General features: G+C 42.8%; 1 protein-coding gene across 36 annotated transcripts in view; it reads left to right on the top strand.

Annotated features, from left to right (window-relative positions):
* Positions 1–21,037, top strand: part of MACF1 (microtubule actin crosslinking factor 1) — a 349,861-nt gene that overhangs the window by 155,650 nt on the left and 173,174 nt on the right. For 22 of the 36 annotated variants that reach the window (XM_067010930.1, XM_067010949.1, XM_067011058.1 and 19 more), the window contains 8 exons: positions 16,919–17,085; positions 17,876–17,988; positions 18,090–18,196; positions 18,617–18,736; positions 18,881–18,976; positions 20,156–20,283; positions 20,366–20,459; positions 20,657–20,811. In XM_067010930.1, coding sequence (XP_066867031.1) covers positions 16,919–17,085; positions 17,876–17,988; positions 18,090–18,196; positions 18,617–18,736; positions 18,881–18,976; positions 20,156–20,283; positions 20,366–20,459; positions 20,657–20,811 — 980 coding nt within the window. Of the gene's footprint in view, positions 1–1,588; positions 2,825–16,918; positions 17,086–17,875; positions 17,989–18,089; positions 18,197–18,616; positions 18,737–18,880; positions 18,977–20,155; positions 20,284–20,365; positions 20,460–20,656; positions 20,812–21,037 lie in introns of those variants that run through there. The other 14 variants (XM_067011080.1, XM_067011005.1, XM_059043660.2 and 11 more) reach the window with 1 other exon arrangement.

Raw genomic sequence — 21,037 nt, 5'->3', positions numbered from 1 at the left:
TTAGGGGCTTCCCTGGTGGCGCAGTGGTTGAGTCTGCCTGCTGATGCAGGGGACATGGGTTCGTGCCCCGGTCCGGGAGGATCCCACATGCCGCGGAGCTGCTGGGCCCGTGAGCCATGGCCGCTGAGCCTGCGCATCCAGAGCCTGTGCTCCGCAACGGGAGAGGCCACGACAGTGAGAGGCCCGCATACGGAAAAAAAAAATAATAATAAAATAAATAAATTTATTTGGTTGCACCAGGTCTTAGTTGTGGCATGAGAACTCTTAGTTGCTGCATGCATATAGGATCTAATTCCCTGACCAGGGATCGAACCCGGGCCCCCTGCATTGGGAGCACAGAGTCTCATCCACTGCACCACCAGGGAGGTCCCACCAACTTTTTAGACCTTTAATTTAGACTTCCTGCCCTGCTGCAATTTGAGTAAAAACCATCTGGGCCTCATTTTAGTGACTTCCTCTCTTACTCCCAAAGAGCAAAAGTTATCTTTTTGTTTCAGCCCTTGGTCCATGTGAGTCTAGTTGCCAATTCAAAACAGTGGAGTATCTTCCTGTTTTACTTAACTGAGTACAGACTTCCATCCCTGCTGCTGGTAGAAGGCAGTGTAACAAGGGTTTGAAGTTCAAAGTCTTAAACAGGGGTTCATGTTCTGGCTTTGCCACTTTGTGTAGCCTTGAGCAAAGGAATCCACTTTCTTGAACCTCAGTTTCTTTATCTGTAAAGTGTAAAATAATAGTTTTGACTTCATTTGGTTGCTGTGGGAATTAAATGAGACAATCTATAGCTTAGCATGGGGCGTGGCACATGACAAATGCTAAAAACATGTTAGCTGTGAGTAGTGGCGGTAATTACTGTTGGACCTTCATGTCGAGTATTGTTCCACAGAAACGCTGCTTCTCTGTTGTATATGGAAGTGGTATCCTTTTTACCGAGCATCCATATACTGTACTCAAAGCTGATTTCCGGGTTTTTCCTCTGTGTGTCATTGGCCAGCAGAATTAACAGATGTCTCTCTCTCTCTTTCTCTCTCTCAAAAGTAGGGAAATAAATGCTACAGGAGACTAGATCTTTAAAGCTTGTGTTTCTTTTTGTAACTAGGAGGATTACGCTCTGGTCTCTCTTCTGGTTATAATTTTATTGTTTCTGACCTGAAAAAATCGAGAGTATGTTAATCCTGCTTGATATTTTCTTTTGGACATCTTGGTGCAGCAATTGAAATCTGTTTCACTTCACAGTTTGGGGACCATAGTCCCCGGCCCTGGTTCCTCGAGGCCCTTCCCTTCCCGGTTGGTACCAGCCACTGGCTTGCTTTTCCCCTCTTTCTCCTCCTCCTTCCTTCACGTTACCTTCTCCCAGGGCCTCTTTTCTTTCCCCCTCCCTTTTCCATTTACTCTTACATTCCCTCCCTCCTTCCTGCCCTCCCTAATTCCTCCCCTCCCCTGGTTTCTATCTCCTTTTTGCTTTCTGTTTGTGTTTCTGAAGGCAGTGCTCCAATTACCTCATTTTGGAGAGAGGAAGCTGTAGCCAATCCGGTTTCTGTCTGCTTTTAGGTCAAGTGATTTCTGAACTGCAGTGAGATGCTTTGAATTTGTCTTGTTGCAGCTCTGAGCCTGTAAGATGGCTGTCTGAATCGGCAGCGGCTGGAAGAGACAGAGAGAGGCGGGGAGGGAGGAAGAATCAGAGGGATCGCCGGCATAGTGCATGTTTTTAAATGTGCATCTAATCCGATGAAGCCAACGTTGGGATTTCTCTGGGATCCCAGGACTGGCTTAGCTGCGTTTTTGCTGAGATTAGGAGGGGAAAGCAATGGGAAATTCACTGGGCTGCGTTAAGGAGCCGAAAGATTCAATAGCTGTTCCTGAGAAGACTCCCATATCTCCTAAGAAAAGGGTTCGGTTCAAAAGGAAGTGGAGGGGGAAGAAAACCCCTACTCCAGAGGTCCCTCGTGAGGAAGAACCCTTGCAAGGAACTGGAGTCATCGAAGAGACGGAAACCCTGACGAAGTTAACAGTGAGTCTCCAAAAGGAGGAAGGAATGGGAGGGGTAGAGCCACCCCCCACAGACATTTTACTGCCTGGGGACTCGGCCCCCGACTCAGGGGTGGGAGATCAGGGGATGATCGTGCAGGTGAAGGAGAGATTCCAGGGGGAGATCCAGACTGCTCAGCTTTTGTTAGAGAATGAGTCATCAGTTGCCAGAGGGGTCTGGGATTCCCTGGAAGAGGGGATGACTGTCATTGCTCACCTGCTCGATAACCCCGCAGAAAGGAACTGTGAGAAGTCAGTGAGCCAACTGGTGGAATTTCCGAGGACAGCATCCTGCAGCAGCAGGGCTGTGCTGCTGCCTTTGCATGGAGGGACTGCAGTGGAGAAAGGAGATACTCAGCTTGGATTTGGGAGCAGCACTTTCCCCAGGACAGACCGCCCCACCGACACAGGAAATCAAGACCATCTTTCCGAGGGATGGAGTGTAGGGGGAGGAACCAAGGGTATTTTAAGTGCCCCTCAGACAGGTTCCTGGATTGTGGAATGTTCTCCTTCATCACTACCGGCCCAGTCGAGAGGCCAGAGCTGCACAGAGCCTGCCCACGTGGGTCGAGTGCCCCCCCAGGTTCCCAGACTGCCTGCTTCTCAGAGTGATTTATCCATCAGTGGCCTGACTGGGAGCATCTTGCCCTCTTCCTCTGGCTATGGCAGCGATGGGCTGCACTTACGAGGGATCCAGCCTAAAGATACAGAGCCTGAAAAGAGCTCCACGTCCTTCTCAGAAGAGGATGGCACCCTTTCTTTGGAGGCAAGCCCCACCCCCTTAGGGGGTCTGGAGGAGGTAGGTGGGCATGTTCAAGGGGTAGTCAAACAGTGGTTTGTACTACTGGCCTCAAACTTACGAAAGTGGAATGTGGCGAGCAGTGAGGAGCTCGGTGCTGCTTCTCAAACTTTACCTGTTAGTCAAGTACTAGTAGTTAGCAGCTGCTGCGCTTGGCAAGCAAAATCCATTTCGGGTCTGCCCCTTGATGCTTGAAACTGTCTTGTTGTCTCTGGGGAATCCCTGACTCTGGGTAACCATGCCGCATAATTGCTCGAGCTATCTGGTGGGGTCATCTCTCCAGGTGTAGTGCTAGGTAATACTCAACTCTCAGCAGGTCTGTTTATCAGCGTCCCTGCTGTAGGAAGTTGTGGTATGGCACAGGGGTGATGGGGAGGCCTAGGTAACTCCAGAATGAGTGTGGAAGGGGTGAGGGGTGAGGCACTGACTTTGGTGTGGTTGTTCTCCTCCCCTGGATAATGATGTTCTTATTGGAGCTGATGTAATCCCCCCCCCCCCGCCCCCCTTGGGACACTGCTAATGACAACACCCATTCAGTATGTGTTTAGGTAGAGAGGCTAGTCCTCCTTTGGTTCCTAATTCCAGCATTAGAGGAGAGGGACATGGATTTATCTGGAGATTAGTCCAGAGCTGGGGGGAGGGGGTAGAGAGGGAGTTAGGGCAGTTTGAAAGTTCAAGGCTAGAAACAGTTTGTTTTCTGATTGGACTTGTTTATGGCTCTAACATGTTTTTGTTTGTGAGATATATATTCAGACATAAGTGGAGGTGGTGGTAGTTTTAGGTGGTGGGTGCTGTGAATGTTTTTAGGGGTCAAGGAGCAAGTGAGAATTCAGGAGCTCTGAACACTGAGAGAGAAGGAGACTCAGCAAGACCCTGGGTGGCACAGGGTCTGGTCTGTCACATAGGGGTGTGATTATGTAGGTGACTAAAGTTATAATTCATCAGTGACTGAAGAACTTTTACTGGCATGTCAGTCTCTGCAACAGAAGAAATAAAAACTTAGGCTCCCAGAGCAGCAAGAGGTGGAAGATGGAGCATGGCATTTTCCTTGCTAGGCTGTGGGCAGCTGCCCTGATGTCTGCAGAGCAGACAGTGTGGCCCACCTACAGGTGCCCTGCTAATCATCAGCATGATCATGAGGCTGAGGAGAGAGAGACGTAATTTTAAGCTGATCTGTGCTTAAAATGACATTTGGGGTGATGAATTTCCCCCATGGATAGGCCCATTTCGGTGCCCTTTGTTATTATAGAGTTTGGAGACTCCAAACAGTTGGAGGAAAAGATGGCCATTGAAAAATATTTATTATGCGGTTGGGCAGGAGGCATCCTTGGGCTTTTCCATATAAAAATGTGTGTGTGTGTTAAAGTGGGAAGGGAGGCAGTGAGGCTGCTGGGGGGGTGGGGTGTATTTGAGGTTCATCGGATAAGAGGGAATGTCAAAGTCAGCTTTTATCTTTGTACAGAACAGATGTAGAGTAATTGTGGCAGAACCAACTGCTGAACTGACCGCTCCTTTGATATTCCTGGGGTTAAAGTTGAAGCTGTGGAGGCATCACGATGATTTAGGATACATGCTTATAATTCGGTGTGAGACTTTCAGAAAGTTTGGAGTATAAAATGTGAAGGGACTCCTAGTGGAAATCAGTTCTAGATAATGGCCCATAAGTGACTGTGGTGCTTTTGGTGTGGGATCTCCACCCTGGAGCGGGAAGGTTCTGGACAACTCTGTGAGGAGTCTCCAAGAAAAGATTGGTGGGAGTAGACTATGATCTGTAGTTTAACAGAATCAACAGCAGTGTGATTCTTGGGCTGTTCAGTATGAGAATCATAGTGGTGTGTGGCGTTTCTGGGCAGCCAGGCTGTATACATCCCGTCCCAGCTGCCCCTTGAGAGCAGACACAACCAGACTACTCAGTGATGGCCTACACAGAAAAACTAGGTGGCCCGGAGTCAGATCAGAAGGCTGACATGTCTCTGAGGCTCTGTGTCTGTCAGGTGATGCAGGGACCGCAGATTGACCATTCTGTATGACAGATAAGAAGTGACTTCTCAAGATAAGTGTGAAATCCCTTCAGGATGAAAGTCCTTAAGGTCACAGGGGCCTCAAACCCTCTTTGGTCTCTGAAGGCATTGTCTTCAGGGAGCTGCCCTCTCCCTGGCAGGCCGTTCACATGGCCTGGGGACAGCGGCAACCTGAGAGACAGGGCAGCTGTGTTTTGACACTGCAGACCTCCTGTGAAATGTGGATTGAACCACAAGGCGAGAGCATCTGACTGGAGTGAGAGCCCTGGGAGGACACGGGGTCAGAAGAGTGGCCGCTGCTGGTCACACACCAGCTCCTTCGCGGAGAGGGGCAGCAGGCGCTTCAACAACAGGGTTGATTTTTTTGTTTGTTTGTTGGTGCTCGTTTTGTTTTGTCTTGTCTTTAACATGTCAGTGTAGTAACCCTCCGCAGAAACAGTTTGAGCTCCAGAGTGGTGTCTGTCCTTGGCATAACTCAGGCTGCGTTGTCTCTCCTGTTGATCACTCCAGGGCATGGTGATGGGAGTGGGGCCAGCCAGGCTCTGGCTGCACGGAAACTTGGCAGTGGGTTTGTTTCTTTTCAGGATAGAGAGAAATGGGAACTGATTCTGATGCTTGCTGAGTGCCGGGTTTAGGTAATAGAAGACAAATGGTCTGCTTTTCTGTTCACCTGGTAGAGTTGGTTCTTCTCCTGACAGGAAACAGTTAACAAGAGAAACAGGATGACAGGGGCCAGAGGACAAAAATGGTTTTCAGAATAAGTAGACTCGGATTTGGAGCCGGATGGGAGCGGGTTAACAGCAGTTGTACTTTGATGTCAGACAAAGGCCTTCGCTGGTCCATTCCATCTCTCAGGAGGACTCCCTACTCCCAGCTGCCATCAATAGCCATAATACCTGGCTTACTGGAACAAGGAAAATTGTTGAAAATCCTTTCTTTTCTCTGCCTTGCCTCCACTGCCAATTGTTAGTGGATTCTGTTGATGGAGAATTGGCTGTATACCATTGCCCTTGCCACAAATCCTTATATTTCAGGTGAATAGTCAGATAACACTGGGTCTAGGAATGATGATAAAGAAATCAGTTGGTATATTATTTTCTGGGCTGAGCCTTTTCAGTTATAAGTATCCCTTTCCCATTTCTCCTCTTTAACTATAGGGAAAGTAGTTTTACTAATAATGGTTTTGTATTACAAGAAGAAAGCAAAATTAACCAGATGATACTATTGGAGGAATGTAGCAGTTAAAGTTACAGTTAGAGCTTCATTTAAGAAAGGAATTTTCTTTAAAAAAATTTCTTTTAATTAATTAATTTATTTTTGGCTCCGTTGGGTCTTTGTTGCTGCTCGCGGGCTTTCTCTAGTTGCAGCAAGTGGGGGCTACTCCGCGTTGCAGTGCGCGAGCTTCTCATAGCGATGGCTTCTCTTGTTGCAGAGCACGGGCTCCAGGCGCACAGGCTTTAGTAGTTGTGCTGCATGGGCTCAGTAGTTGTGGCTTGTGGGCTCTAGAGCGCAGGCTCAGTAGTTTTGACGCACGGGCTTAGTTGCTCCGCGGCATGTGGGATCTTCCCGGACCAGGGTTCAAACCCACCCGTGTCCTGTGCATTGGTAGGCAGATTCTTAACCACTGCGCCACGAGAAAAGTTCCTTTCAAAAAATTTTACTTGGGCTTCCCTGGTGGCGCAGTGGTTGAGGGTCCGCCTGCCGATGCGGGGGATACGGGTTCGTGCCCCGGTCCGGGAGGATCCCACGTGCTGCGGAGCGGCTGGGCCCGTGAGCCGTGGCCGCTGCGCCTGCGCGTCCGGAGCCTGTGCTCCGCAACGGGAGAGGCCACAGCAGTGAGAGGCAATTTTACTTAATTAAAAATATTTCCAAAGAATCATTATTTTTCAGGTGTAACAATGGTGTTGTAGCTATGTTTAAAAAAAAGAGTCATTTTAGAGATACATTCTGAAGTGTTTTTGGAGGAAATGATAATGTGGGATTTGCTTCATAATAATAGGGGAGGGATGAAGTGGGTGGAGTGTAGATGAAATAAGATTAGCTATGAGTTGATATGGTTGAAACTGGGTGATGGGGTTCATAATACCATTCTACCTTTTTTTGGTATATATTTGATATTTTCCATTTCAAATGGAAAGTTGTTTTTCTGGGTTTTGATTTGCTTTTTGCTGCTCTTCTCACTAATTTGTTTTGGAAAATGTATTTTTTGTCAAGTTGTTATTTACATTAACATGTAATGAGTTTATTATTATCTTTTTTTATTATTGTCTTTAAAAAAAATGTTCTCCCCACATGTACCTATGGCAACCACCAATCTGTTCTCTGTTATCTATGAGCTTTTTTCATTTTTTAAAGATTCCATGTATAAGAAGGATCGTACAGTATTTGTCTTTCTCTGTCTGACTTATTTCATTTAGCATAATGCCCTCGAGATCCAGCCATGCTGTCGCAAATGGCAGGATTTCATTCTTTTTAATGCCTGAATACTATTCCACCATGTATATGTGCCACAATTCCTTTATCTATTCATCCATTGATGGATACTTCAGATGTTTCTGTATCTTAGCTATTGTAAACAAAGCTGCAGTGAAGGTGCATATATCTTTTCAAGTTAGTGTTTTCATTTTCTTTGGATAAGTACCCAGAAGTAGAATTGCTGGATTGTATGGTAGTTCCATTTTTAAGTTTTTGGGGAACCTCCATACTGTTTTCCAGAGTGGCTACACCAATTTACATTCCTACCAACAGTGCACAAGGGTTCGCTTTTCTCCACATCCTTGCCCCAGTATGTGTTATTTCTTGTCTTTTTTGATAAGAGCCATTCTAATAGGTTTGAGGCAGTATCTCATTGTGGCTTGGGTTTGCATTCCCCTGATGATCAGTGATGTTGAGCATCTTTTGATGTACCTCTTGGCCATCATCTGTATGACTTCTTTGGAAAAATGTCTATTCAGATCTCCCCATTTTTAAATTGGATTGTTTGTGTTTTTGCTGTTGAGTTGTATAAATTCTTTCTGTATTTTGGATGTTAACTTCTTATCAGATGTATGATTAGCAAATATTTTCTCCCATTCAGTGGGTTGCTTTTTCATTTTGTTGATGGTTTCCTTTGCTGTGCAGAAGCTTTTTACTGTGATGTAGTCCCACGTGTTTATTTTTGCTTTTGCTTTTGGTGTCAGATTAAATACATCATTGCCAAGATCTATGTCAAGGAGATTGCTGCCTATATTTTCTTCCAGGAATCTTATGATTTTAGGTCTTATGGTCAAGTCTTTAATCCACTTTGAGTTAATTTTGGGGTATGGTGTAAATTAGCGGTTGAGTTTCATTCTTTTGCATGTGGCTGTCTAGTTTTCCCAACACCACTTATGGAAGAGACTGTCCTTTCCCCATTGTGTATTTTTGGCTCCTTTTTTGTAAATTAATTGAACACATATGCATGGGTTTATTTCTGGGTTTTCACTTCAGTTCCATAAGCCAAATACCATACTGTTTTATTACTACAGCTTTGTAATGTTGTTGGAAATCAGGGAGCATGATGCCTCTGGCTTTGTTCTTTTCTCAAGACTGCTTTGATTAATCAGTGTGTGTGTGTTTTTTTTTTTGTGTGTGTGTGTGTGTGTGTGTTTCCATACAAATTTGGGGATTATTTCTTTGAAAAATACCATTGGAATTTTGATAGGGATTGTACTGAATCTGTAGATTGCTTTGAGTAGTATGGACATTTTAACAGTAATGATTCTTCCAGTCCATGCGCACAGAATTTCCTTCCATTTATTTGTGTCTGAAATTTCTTTCATTAATGTCTTACAGTTTTCTATATACAGGTCTTTCACTTGCTTGGTTAAATTTATTCCTAGGTGTTTTATTCTTTTTGATGCAATTATAAATGGGATTGTCTTCTTTATTTCTCTTTCTGATAGTTTGTTATTAGTGTATAAAAACACAACAGATTTTTGCATATTGATTTTGTATCCTGCAAGTTTATTGAATTTGTTTATTCCAATAGTTTATTGATGTCTTTAAGAGTCTTTAGGGTTTTCTGTATATAATATCCTGTCATCTGCAAATAGTGGCAGTTTTACTTCTTCCTTTCCAATTTGGATGCCTTTTATTTCTTTTCCTTGCCTAATTGCTCTGGCCAGGACTTCCAATATTATGCTGAATAAAAGTGGAGAGAGTGGGCATTCTTGTCTTGCTCCTGATCTTAGAGAAAAGGCTTTCATCTTTTCATCACTGAGTGTAATGTTAGCTCTGTCCTTTATTATGATGAAATACATTTCCTCTATACCTGCTTTGTTGAGAGTTTTTATAAATGGTTGTTGAATTTTGTCAAGTGCTTTTTCTGTATCTATTGAGATGATAATATGATTTTTATTCTTTCTTTTGTTAATGTGTTCTGTATCACATTGACTGATTTATGGATGTTGAACCATCCTTGCATACCTGGAATAAACCCTACTTGATCATTGGTGTGTGATCCTTTTAATGTATTGTTGATTTGGTTTGCTAATATTTCTTTTAAGGAAATATGTTCATCAGGAATATTGCCTGTAATTTTCTTTTCTTGTGGTGTTTTTGTCTGGTTTTGTTATCAGGGTAATGCTGGCCTCATAAAATGAGTTTGGAAGAGTTCCCTCCTCTTCTGTTTTTGGAAGAGATTGAGAAGTATTGGTGTTAATTCTTCTTTGAATGTTTGATAGAGTCTATCAGTGAAGCTGTCTGGTCCTGGACTTTTGTTTGTTGGGAGGTTTTTGATTACTGATTCAATCTCCTTACTAGTAATCAGTCTGTTCAGATTTTGTTTCATCATGATTCAGTCTTGGTAGGTTGTATATTTCTAGGAATTTATCCATTTCTTCTAGGTTGTCCAACTTGGTGTGTAATTTTTCATAGCAGTCTTTTATGATCCTTGGTATTTCTGTGGTATCACTTGTAACATCTCCTCTTTCATTTCTGATTTGATTTGTCTCCTCTGTTTTTCTTGGTGAGTCTAGCTAAAGGCTTGTCAGTTTTGTTTATCTTTTCAAAGAACCAGCTCTTAGTTTTGTTTGATCTTCTCTATTGTCTTTTTAGTCTTTGTTTCATTTATTTCTGCTCTAATCTTTGTTATTTCCTTCCTTCTACTAACTTTTGGCTTCATTTGTTCTTCTTTTTCTAGTTCCTTGAGATGGAAAGTTAAGAAAAATAATGGTAGAATTATATAGTGCATATACTGAAAAAGGATTAATTTCCCAAATATATGTAGTGTAGTATAGGTAACGTGGTTAAGAGTGTGGAGCCAGATTGGCTGAGTTTGAATTCCAGCTCTACTACTTAGTAGCCATGCACCTTGGGGCAAGTTACTTAAATTCTCTGTGGCACAGTTTCCTCATTTTTAAATTGAGGATAAGAGTAGTATGTACTCTGTAGGGTTGTTTTGAGAATTATATGAGTAAATTTAAGTAAAACACAATAGATGTTTGTTATTAATATTATTGATATTATTAATATCAATATTAATATTATTATTTAAATAATTCCTGTAAATAAACAAGAAAAAGTTAAACACACTAGTAGAAAAATAGAGGAAAGCCCAGGAATAAGCAGTTCACAAAAAAAGAAAACCCAAATGCCTCATACACAGGAGTCTTTCTCACTAGTTAATCAAAGATATAAAACTCAAAACAACAACAGGATGCCATTTTATACCCCTCAGACTGGCAGAAAATAAAAAGTTTGAAAATACAGAGTGTAGCTGAAGATGCAGAATGATGGAAAAACCTCTTCACACCCTTGTGGATAGAAGTATTAATTGGTATTGTTATTTGACAGTAGTTTGGCAGTATTTAGGAGAATTTTAAAATGCCAGTAGTCTATGACCTAGGATTTCCATTCTAATTGTATTCCCTAGAGCAGCGGTCCCCAACCTTTTTGGCACCAGAGACCGGTTTCGTGGAAGACAATTTTTCCATGGCTAGGGGTGTGGGAGGGGGTGGAGGTGTTTCAGGCGGTAATGCGAAATGTGAGCGATGGGGAGAGGCAGATGAAGCTTCACTCACTCACCTGCCGCTCGCCTCCTGCTGAGTGGCCCAGTTCCTAACGAGCTGCAGACCAGTACTGGTCTGCGGCCTGAGGCTTGGGGACCCCTGCCCTAGAGAGAGCTCCGTGACTCTGAACTTGAATATTGAAAGGAGCACCCCTGATCTTTACCTAATTCTTCTGTAGGTAATAAACACAGCTGCCATGAGATCCTTCTAGCCAGGGATTTGTAGTGAATTATTGCATTGTGCCCTCACCTGTTTCTTGAATGGAAGTTTTCAAAGTCTGATGCCTTCACTGTAGCGGGATGAAGTCAGCTAGAAACTTCAGGACATGAGAATCAAGTATCTGTTAGCTCATTACATCTAGTTCATTCCCTGAGACTTATGTAGACTTACAAAGTCCAAAATCCTCAGCCTGGTATTCCAACCCCTCCATAATCTCTCTAACCTTCTCTCCTGTATCAGTTCCCAGTTTGAGCTTTCATGTCTTTTGTTTTTAATATGCTAAAATTCTTATTTTTTAATTTTTAATTAATTTGGCTGCGTTGGGTCTTTGTTGTTGCCCGTGGGCTTTCTCTAGTTGCGGTGAGGAAGGGCTACTCTTCATTGTGGTGCGCGGGCTTCTCATTGCAGTGACTTCTCTTGTTGCAGAGCATGGGCTCTAGGCATGTGGGCTTCAGTAGTTGTGGCTCGCGGGCTCTAGAGTGCAGGCTCAGTAGTTGTGCAAGGGCTTAGCTGCTTTGCGGCATGTGGGATCTTCCCGGACCAGGGCTCGAACCCGTGTCCCCTGCATTGGCAGGCAGACTCTTAACCACTGCCCCACCAGGGAAGCCCTCTGCTTAGATATTAAAACACAGCATAGATGTTGTCTTATCATCTCTGCAAAGTTCCTCAACACTGCTAGTTTGGGTTACTTGTTTACCTCTGTCTCAGCATTGATCTCTCTGATTGGTATATTGTCTCCCCTACTAAATTGCTTGAGCTTGAGGCCCAAGGTTGTGTTTTTGTCTTGAGATACCAAGAACTTGAACATAGGTGTTGCTCAAGAAATAACAACAGAATGAGTCAGTCCCGTGGTGATTGACTTTTTTTTTGTTCTTCTCCCTCATCCGAACGTATGGTGTCTGACATACTATGAAGCACAGATGAGATGTTGTTCAGTAAAAACGTACTGACTTAATGCGAACATGCTCAGTTTCTGGATAATGCTTCAGAGAAGGAATTAATCAAGCCATGGGAAGTATACGTTGGAAGAAAATTCAGGTAGATGAGTTTAGTCTCTGAGATGGTAATGAGGCTGTGCTCTCTCCAAATGGTTCCTTTTAAACATCCAGATGAGGGAGAAAGCTCCCTGACACTGAAGCTGGACTTCTCCATTTGGGAGATTAAGGTAAAAGCTTCTGCATATCCCAAAGGACAGCACTGTGCAATCGCATGTGAGTATTACATGAAAAGATGGACAAAAGCCAGATTTAATTATTGAGATGACTGTGATGATAATCCCATTTTTCTCATCCAGTTCACAATCTAGGAAAGGCCCTAATCCAAACAGGGTATTTTTCCTTCCCCTGAGGGATCTAAATATTTCCCTGTCTCATTACAGCTCTGTGGAAAATCTGAAGTACACTATTCATTGAACTGTTTCCAATGCAATATACAAAGATACTGTGATTGGCAGACAGGAGATGCCATCGGAGATATTGACTGTGATATTGTGGAGATACAATATCAATTGACTAACTGGAATTCCTTTTTTTGGGGTAAAGAACCCAAATACTCACATTTCATTTTGCTTATTCAAATTCTATCCCTTTTCACTTCAACAAATCTATCTCCTGTTCCCAGCAATGTTTTGCCTTAATATGTATGTGAAGCACTACAGTGGAAGAACTGGGATATGTCAGTGTGGGTGGCATTTTAGCCACTGAAATAAATAGCTAGAAATGTCATGAGGAGAACGGGCACAGAATTGGTACTAGTGAGGGGCTGTTTACACTGGACTCACAGGATGGTGGCGTGGGCACCATAATCCATCATTGGGTCCTTGGCTTGTTTGCTTATATACATTATATACATTATTTGCTAGGTAAGTTTGCTGTCAATAAAGTAATGTGTCTCAGGATTCTAGGTGGGTCTTACCCCCAAATACATTTATTTGTTTATTTTTATTGTTTTGTTTATTAACCAAGTGATTATTAATTAAAACATGTTAAGTGTCCACCATGTGACCAGCACAACACTAGGTGCAATACAGAAGGACCTTGATCACTGAGTCTCAGAGATGCATCCCAGCTTCTGCTGGGACATATCCTGTGTCGAGGAGCTCTCCTTCATAGCAGCTGCTATGATTTTAGGTCATTCTGATAGTTAAGATGTAGTATCAGCACCTCAGGAAACCTGGTCTTGGGGAGATATTAAGTAATAAAAATGCATTAAGTAATAGCCAATAATGCAACATAGCATTTAACTGATGATGCAGACTGACAGTGCTGTGGGAGTTAGACAAGCAGTAACTGAAGGAGAACCACCATTTATACAACGAAGAGAGAAGGGAACTTTGTCGAGCTTAGCCCTGTGTTTGGGCTGGGTACTTCACTGTATAATATCGTTGATTGTCACAGCAATCCTGGAAAGGTAATAGGTGTGATTCCCACTTTACAGATGGTATAACCAAGGTCCAGCTTGTAGTTGGTGAACTTGAGATTCAACCCTAGGCTTGTGTGGAATCAAAGGCATGCACTTTTCTCCTCTTCAGACTGACATTTCTTCAAAGTAGGTCCTGTGCTAGATTTTGGAAGTTTCTTAAAATAACTTTTTTCTAAATATAAAAATATACATAATGTAGAAAATTTGGGAAATAGAAAAATCTATAATGCTACCACTTAAACTATGATTACTAGTTTTGTGTATATACACATACATATATGCATCTATCACATACATTATTCATATATATGACTATTACTTAGCTATATATTGTATATTTTTCATGTAAAATCAGTGTTATTTTGTTTGTATTATTTTTCTTTTTGTAAAATATGGTGATCATTTTCCTATCATTAATGTTTTCTAAAGCGTATCTTTTCTTTTTCGGGGGGGGCGGTACGCGGGCCTCTCACTGTTGTGGTCTCTCCCGTTGCGGAGCACAGGCTCCGGACGCGCAGTCTCAGCGGCCATGGCTCACAGGCCCAGCCGCTCCGCGGCATGGGGGATCTTCCCGGACCGGGGCACGAACCCGTGTCCCCTGCATCGGCAGGCGGACTCTCAACCACTGCGCCACCAGGGAAGCCCTAAAGCATGACTTTTTTTTTTTCCATAAATAAGATTTTTTATTGGTAATAAAATCAGCAAACTTTATATGGTAGAAATATCTCAGAGTATTTTTACACTAGAGGAAGACTTAGCAAAGGCAGCCAGTTTTATTTGACAACACATTTCCTTTTTTATTTTATTTCATTTTATTTATTTTTCCTCATCAATTACTTCTTCTTTTTTTTTTTTTTTTTTTTTACTAAAGCATACCTTTTTAAATGCTACAAAGAATTCTGCCATGTATATGTGCTATAATTTGTAACCAGTCAATCCCTCGTTAGAGTTTAAGCTCTTTATAGCTTTTTGCTATAAAATATTTATCATATTTTGATAAGCATTCTTGTGACATACTTAAAGTGTACATCATGGTGATTTGATATATAGGCAGACCTTGTTTCATTGTGCTTTACAGATACTGCGTTTTTTACAAATGGTTTGTGGCAACCCCGCATTGAGCAAGACTGCTGGCATCATTTTTCCAACAGCATTTGCTCACTTCTTGTAATATTTCAAACCCTCCACCAGCAAAAAGATTACAACTTGCTAAAGGCCCAGATGATGGTTAGCATTTTTTAGCAATAAAGTATTTTTTAATTAAGGTGTATACATTGTTTTTTTAAGACATAGTGCTATTTATTGATAATAGTGCATGTACTGATAATATAGTATAGTGTAAACATGACTTTTATATGTACTGGGAAACGAAAACATGCATGGGACTCACTTTATTGTGATTGATATCTCTTCTATTGCTGTGGTCTGGAACTGAACCTGTAGTACCTCCCAGGTATGCCTTTATGTATATATTGAGAAAAGATTCCCACCTCTAGTTAACTAACACATCCATTACCTCACATTTTTGTGTGTGTGTGAGAACATTTAAGTTCTACTCTCTTGACAAATTTCAGTTATACAATACAGTGTTATCAACTGTAGTCACCTATCTTTTACATAAAATCCTCAGCCCTTATTCACCTTACAGTTGAAAGTTTATACCCTTTTTCTATCCTCTCCCTATTTCCCCCACCACTGTCCCTTGGCAACTACTATTCTACTCTCTGTTTCTATCACTTTGACTTTTTTTTTTTTTTTAGATTCCACATATAAGTGATATCATGCAGTATTTGACCTTGTCTGGCTTATTTCACTTAACATAATGCCCTCAAGTTTCATCCATGTTGTCACAAATGATGGGGTTTCCGTTTTCATGGCTGAGTAATATTCCATTGTATATACCACAACTTTTGATGGACACCTAGGTTGTTTCCATATCCTGGCTATTGTGAATAATGCTGCAGTGACCATTGAGAGTGCAAATATCTTTTCGATATCTTGTTTTCATTTCCTTTGGATGTACCCAGAAGTAAGGTTGCTAGATCATATGATAGTTCTGTTTCTGATTTTTTGAGGAATCTTCATACTGTTTTCCAGAGTGATTGTACCAATTTATAATCCCACCAAGAGTGCACGAGTGTTCCCTTTGCTCCACATTTTTACCAATACTTGTTATGTCATCTTTCTGATGACAGCCATTCTAATAGGTGTGAGGTCATAACTCATTATGGTTGTTTGTTTTTGTTTTTGTGGTACGCGGGCCTCTCACTGTTGTGGCCTCTCCCGTTGCGGAGCACGGGCTCCAGATGCGCAGACTCAGCGGACATGGCTCACGGGCCCAGCCGCTCCGCAGCATGTGGGATCTTCCCGGACCGGGGCACGAACCCGTGTCCCCTGCATCGGCAGGTGGACTCTCAACCACTGAGCCACCAGGGAAGCCCTCATTATGGTTTTGACTTGTGTTTCCCTAATGATTAGTGATGCTGAATACCTTTTCATGCACCTGATGGCCATTTGTATGTCTTCTGTAGAGAAATGTCTATTCAGACCTTCTGCCCATTTTTAAATCTGATTGTTTGTTTCTTTGCTTTAAGTTGAATGAATTCTTTATATATTTTGGATATTAACCCTTTATCAGATATATTATTTGTAAATATTTTCTCCCATTCCATAGGTTGCCTTTTCATTTTGTTGATGGTTTCCTTTGCTGTGCACAGCCTTTTAGTTTGGTGTAGTCCCAGTTGTTTGTTTTGCCTTTGTTGCCTTTGTTTTTTGGTATTGATAAACATTCTTGTATAAAATTTTTTGCACGTTTCTCTGATGACTTCCTATCAAGTGTATGTGTATTTTAAGACTTATTAAAAAGAGTCCTCCAGAGAAATTATGCCCTTTATACTCTCACCAGTGGCAATGTATGAGAATACCCAATTTCAGATATTCTTTCCAATACTGAGTAGTATCATTTAAAAAAAAAAAGGGGGGCTTCCCTGGTGGTGCAGTGGTTGAGAGTCCGCCTGCCGATGCAGGGGACACGGGTTCGTGCCCCGGTCCGGGAAGATCCCACATGCCGCGGAGCGGCTGGGCCTGTGAGCCATGGCCGCTGAGCCTGCGCGTCTGGAGCCCGTGCTCCGCAACGGGAGAGGCCACAACAATGAGAGGCCCGCATACCAAAAACAAAACAAAACAAAAAAAATATTCTAATTTGACAGGTAAGAAAATGACCTCTCAAAATTTTAATTTGCATTTCTTTGACTACCAAATAGGGTGAATATATGTTGGAGTTGTCATCTTGAAGTGCTGCCAGCCTTGGATCTCCCTCTTCTAAGAGCCATAATGTATGAAGAGAAGGTTAAAAGGCTTCATCTTATTTATACTAAATTACTTCACATCCTATCTTTTGGCAGATCTCTGACATCTACATTAGTGGAGAATCAGGGGACATGTCAGCTAAGGAGAAGCTGCTCCTGTGGACCCAGAAAGTGACAGCTGGTTACACAGGAATCAAATGCACCAACTTTTCCTCTTGCTGGAGTGATGGGAAGATGTTCAATGCACTTATTCACCGATACAGGTAAATACAGTGGCGTTTCAGTGAGCCTGGAGAGGCTTCTTCTCCTCTCTTGTTTGTAATCAGCTGTAATGCCACATTTCCCCTCAACCAACAATCCAGGCTCTGATTCATTTTATTTATTTTAAAAAGGAATATGTATTGAACTCCTACTATTCCAGGCACTGGGCTCATATAGCAGTGAAGAAAACAGCTAAATTCTTGCCCTCATGGAGCTTACTTTTCAGTGGGGACGATAGGCAATAAACAAATAAGTGTATGCTGTCTTACAGTGGTGAGTGCAGTGGAGGGAAAGAGGATGATGGAGGCTGTGGCATTTTGGACAGGGTGGTCAGAGGTGGTCTCTCTGATGAAGATGTTGGAGCAGAGTCATGGATGAGGAGTGGTGGGCCATGCAGGTCTCTAGGCTCAGCATGTTTCACTCGGAGGAAATAACAAGTGCAAAGGGCCTGTAGTGGGGGACTTGCTTGGAGTGGGTGAGGAAGATAGGAATTTTGAATGACGAAAATCAAAATTTATTGTACTCTTAGTGGTCATAAACACTCATAGGGAAAGTTGATACCTTTCCGTTGAAATCCAACGAACCTACTATTATGGAAGTTTAGAATTACGGAGCACTGGGCTCCTGGAGTGTGATTAAAAATGGGACTAGTGCTCCTCTAAACCTCTTGCTTTCTCTCTAACTCATCCAGTGTTTTTCAGCTCTGAGTACTTTTAAGAGGGTTTCTTTGTGCGAACTCCCATTTTGCTATGTAGCTGGGGGTCTTTCATATGCCTTGGTGGACTTTTACAGACCTGATCTGGTAGATATGGAGAGGGTACAGATCCAGAGTAACCGAGAGAATCTGGAACAGGCTTTTGAAGTAGCAGAAAGACTGGGCGTCACCCGGTTACTGGATGCAGAAGGTGAGAGCTGGTTGAAGTTGATGATGTTTGACATATATTCATTATTCCTTCCCCCAGCGGGTTCCTTTGTTCTAAGAAATTTCTTGCCTTTTGTCTCTCAGATGTGGATGTGCCATCTCCAGATGAAAAGTCTGTAATCACTTATGTGTCTTCTATTTATGATGCCTTCCCTAAAGTCCCTGAGGGTGGAGAAGGGATCAGTGCTACGGTAAAAGAACACTTTCCTAAAATACCTTCTGGCTATGATGTGTTTGGGTGGAATGTATTGATTAGAGTAGGTTTCTTAAGCACCCAGTGTATACAGAGCACTTTTAAACGGAGCAAACTGAATCCACATCATCTTTATACATGGTTATTGTCCTTGGTCTGTGGGAATGAGTCTAGATATCACTAATTTTGCAGTGTCCAGCATAGGCTATTCTAGGTGTCAGGAAATTAAATCCCATCTTGAGAGTCCTTGAGGAGCTTTGAAACTGGGACTCTGAGCATTAAACTGAATGGCTGTGTCTGTGTAGGCCATTAGAGGAAACGATTTTATGTGGTTTGGGATGGCCTGAGCTACTTTCTCCTGTGCTTGTCTTGCATACTGCTAACCAGAAGGTGTGTGATATCTACCTTTTGGCAATAGGAAGTAGACGCCAGGTGGCAAGAATACCATAGCCGAGTGGACTCCCTCATTCCCTGGATCAAACAGCATACAATACTGATGTCAGATAAATCTTTTCCCCAGAACCCTGTTGAACTAAAGGTAAAGTCATGGACTTAAATTGTTTTTTGTAAATTCACTCTGGGGAGTAAGTCTCAGAGCTTGTTGCTGCTGGCTCCTGGGTGAGGCGGTATGAAAAATTAGACTGGGTCGCTTGCATTCATTCACCAAATATTAATTTTGTAGGCACTTTATAATCAATATATACACTTCAAAGAAACAGAAATTCTGGCCAAGGAGAGAGAAAAAGGAAGAATTGAGGAATTATATAAATTATTAGAGGTAAGGAAACTTATCCTTTGCTGAGACTTAGGGTTTGCTGGTGTGCTTTTTGTTGCTTCTTTGTTAGGCAGATTCCCTGCGTCTTCTTCTGTGAACCTTCATTATAATAGCAATATTCTCAGGGTGACAAATCGAGCATCACTCTCAGGCTGCTCTTGAAAGTTTACGGTAAAGGGGAAGTATCAGCCATCTCTGTTTTTTTTTTTTTTTTTTTTTTTTTTGCGGTATGCTGGCCTCTCCCGTTGCGGAGCACAGGCTCACGGGCTTAGTTGCTCCGCGGCATGTGGGATCTTCCCGGACCGGGGCACGAACCCGTGTCGCCTGCATCGGCAGGCGGATTCTCAACCACTGCGCCACCAGGGAAGCCCCATCTCTGTTTTTTAAAGGGCCTGTTCAAAAATGGCATACAGTTATTCAGAAATCTTGAGTTTTATACATGTTTTCCTGTTTCTCAGAGGGAAGCTAATTCTTTCCCTAGTTTAGAAAGAAAAGAGACTTTCCTTCACATTTTGATTCCTAGAGAATTTGAAGCTGTAGAGATGGGCATTTGACCTTTCCACAGTGGGGGGGAGGGGTATGGGGAGGACAGGAGGATTTATGGAAAGTATAGAAGGAATGGAAGGATTTCAAGCAAGTGGTCCCTGTATTATAGAGGTAATTTTTTTAAAAAATAAATTTATTTATTTATTTTTGGCTGTGTTGGGTCTTCATTGCTGTGCATGGGCTTTCTCTAGTTGTGGTAAGTAGGTGGCTACTCTTTGTTGTGGTGCGCAGGCTTCTCACCACGGTGGCTTCTCTTGTGGTGGAGCACAGGCCCTGGGCGCACAGACTTCAGTAGTCGTGGCTTGCGGGCTCTAGAGCACAGGGTAGGTAGTTGCAGTGCACGGGCTTAGCTGCTCCGCTGCCTGTGGGATCTTCCGGGACCAGGGCTCGAACTTGTGTCCCCTGCATTGGCAGGCAGATTCTTAACCACTACGCCACTAGGGAAGCCCCCTAGAGGTGATTTTTTTTCTCTCACCTAGAGGTGAGGTACTGCTAAATTATTTGGTGGTTTTCTCTTATTAGACAATGGGGAAAACTGCTGAGTGGCTGGGTAAAGAAGCAAAAAATTAATTAAAACTGAGACCTGAGGGCATGGCTGTGTTTTTGGACTAAAAGGGTTATCTCTGGGTCTTTTAGGTATGGATTGAATTTGGCCGAATTAAACTGCCTCAAGGTTATCACCCTAATGATGTGGAAGAAGAGTGGGGAAAACTCATCATTGAGATGCTGGAGCGAGAGAAGTCACTTCGACCAGCTGTAGAGAGGTGGGTCCAGAGCCTGAAGGTGACATTACTTACTGGGCTGCTTTGAGGCCTGCACTTGACTATGGTCTTGATCTCATTTTAGGCTGGAATTGCTGCTACAGATTGCAAACAAAATCCAAAATGGTGCTTTGAACTGTGAAGAAAAACTGACATTAGCTAAGAATACACTGCAGGCTGTAAGTCTGACTGTTCTATCTCACTTCTTACATCACATGTTTTCCACTTCTAACCTTGTGCTCTAATGGTTGAAGTCAACAGTTAAGGGATCCAGCTTCCTTTCTCTTGGAATTGCAGTGGACCACGTGGCTCCCTTGGTCCTAGTGGGTGGGAGCAATGGGAGTTTTCCCACTCTTCTTCTCCCTTTCTCTCTCAGGACGCTGCTCACCTGGAATCAGGGCAACCAGTGCAGTGTGAGTCAGATGTCATCATGTACATTCAGGAGTGTGAAGGTCTCATCAGACAGCTGCAGGTGGATCTCCAGATCCTAAGGGATGAGAATTACTACCAGCTAGAAGAGCTGGCTTTTAGGTGAGGACTATGGGACTCAAACTCAGCTTACTGCTGAGGCTCAAGGATCAAAAGTCGGGCACTGAATCTTGTAACCTGGATGCTAGAGGTCTACGTCTCAGTGGGGATGTTACAGGTATTTGGGGCAGGAAAATTCTCATGGTAGAAGACAGTTTCCCTTTACTGTTGGCCCTGCCCACCCACTAAGTACCTGTAGGGTTCCCTAATCTTTGTGTGGCATCTTATA

This window comes from Kogia breviceps, chromosome 1 (assembly GCF_026419965.1).
Source record: "Kogia breviceps isolate mKogBre1 chromosome 1, mKogBre1 haplotype 1, whole genome shotgun sequence".
Lineage (NCBI taxonomy): Eukaryota > Metazoa > Chordata > Mammalia > Artiodactyla > Physeteridae > Kogia > Kogia breviceps.
Note: the sequence above shows the minus strand (reverse complement) of the source record. Positions and strands in the feature narration are given on the sequence as shown.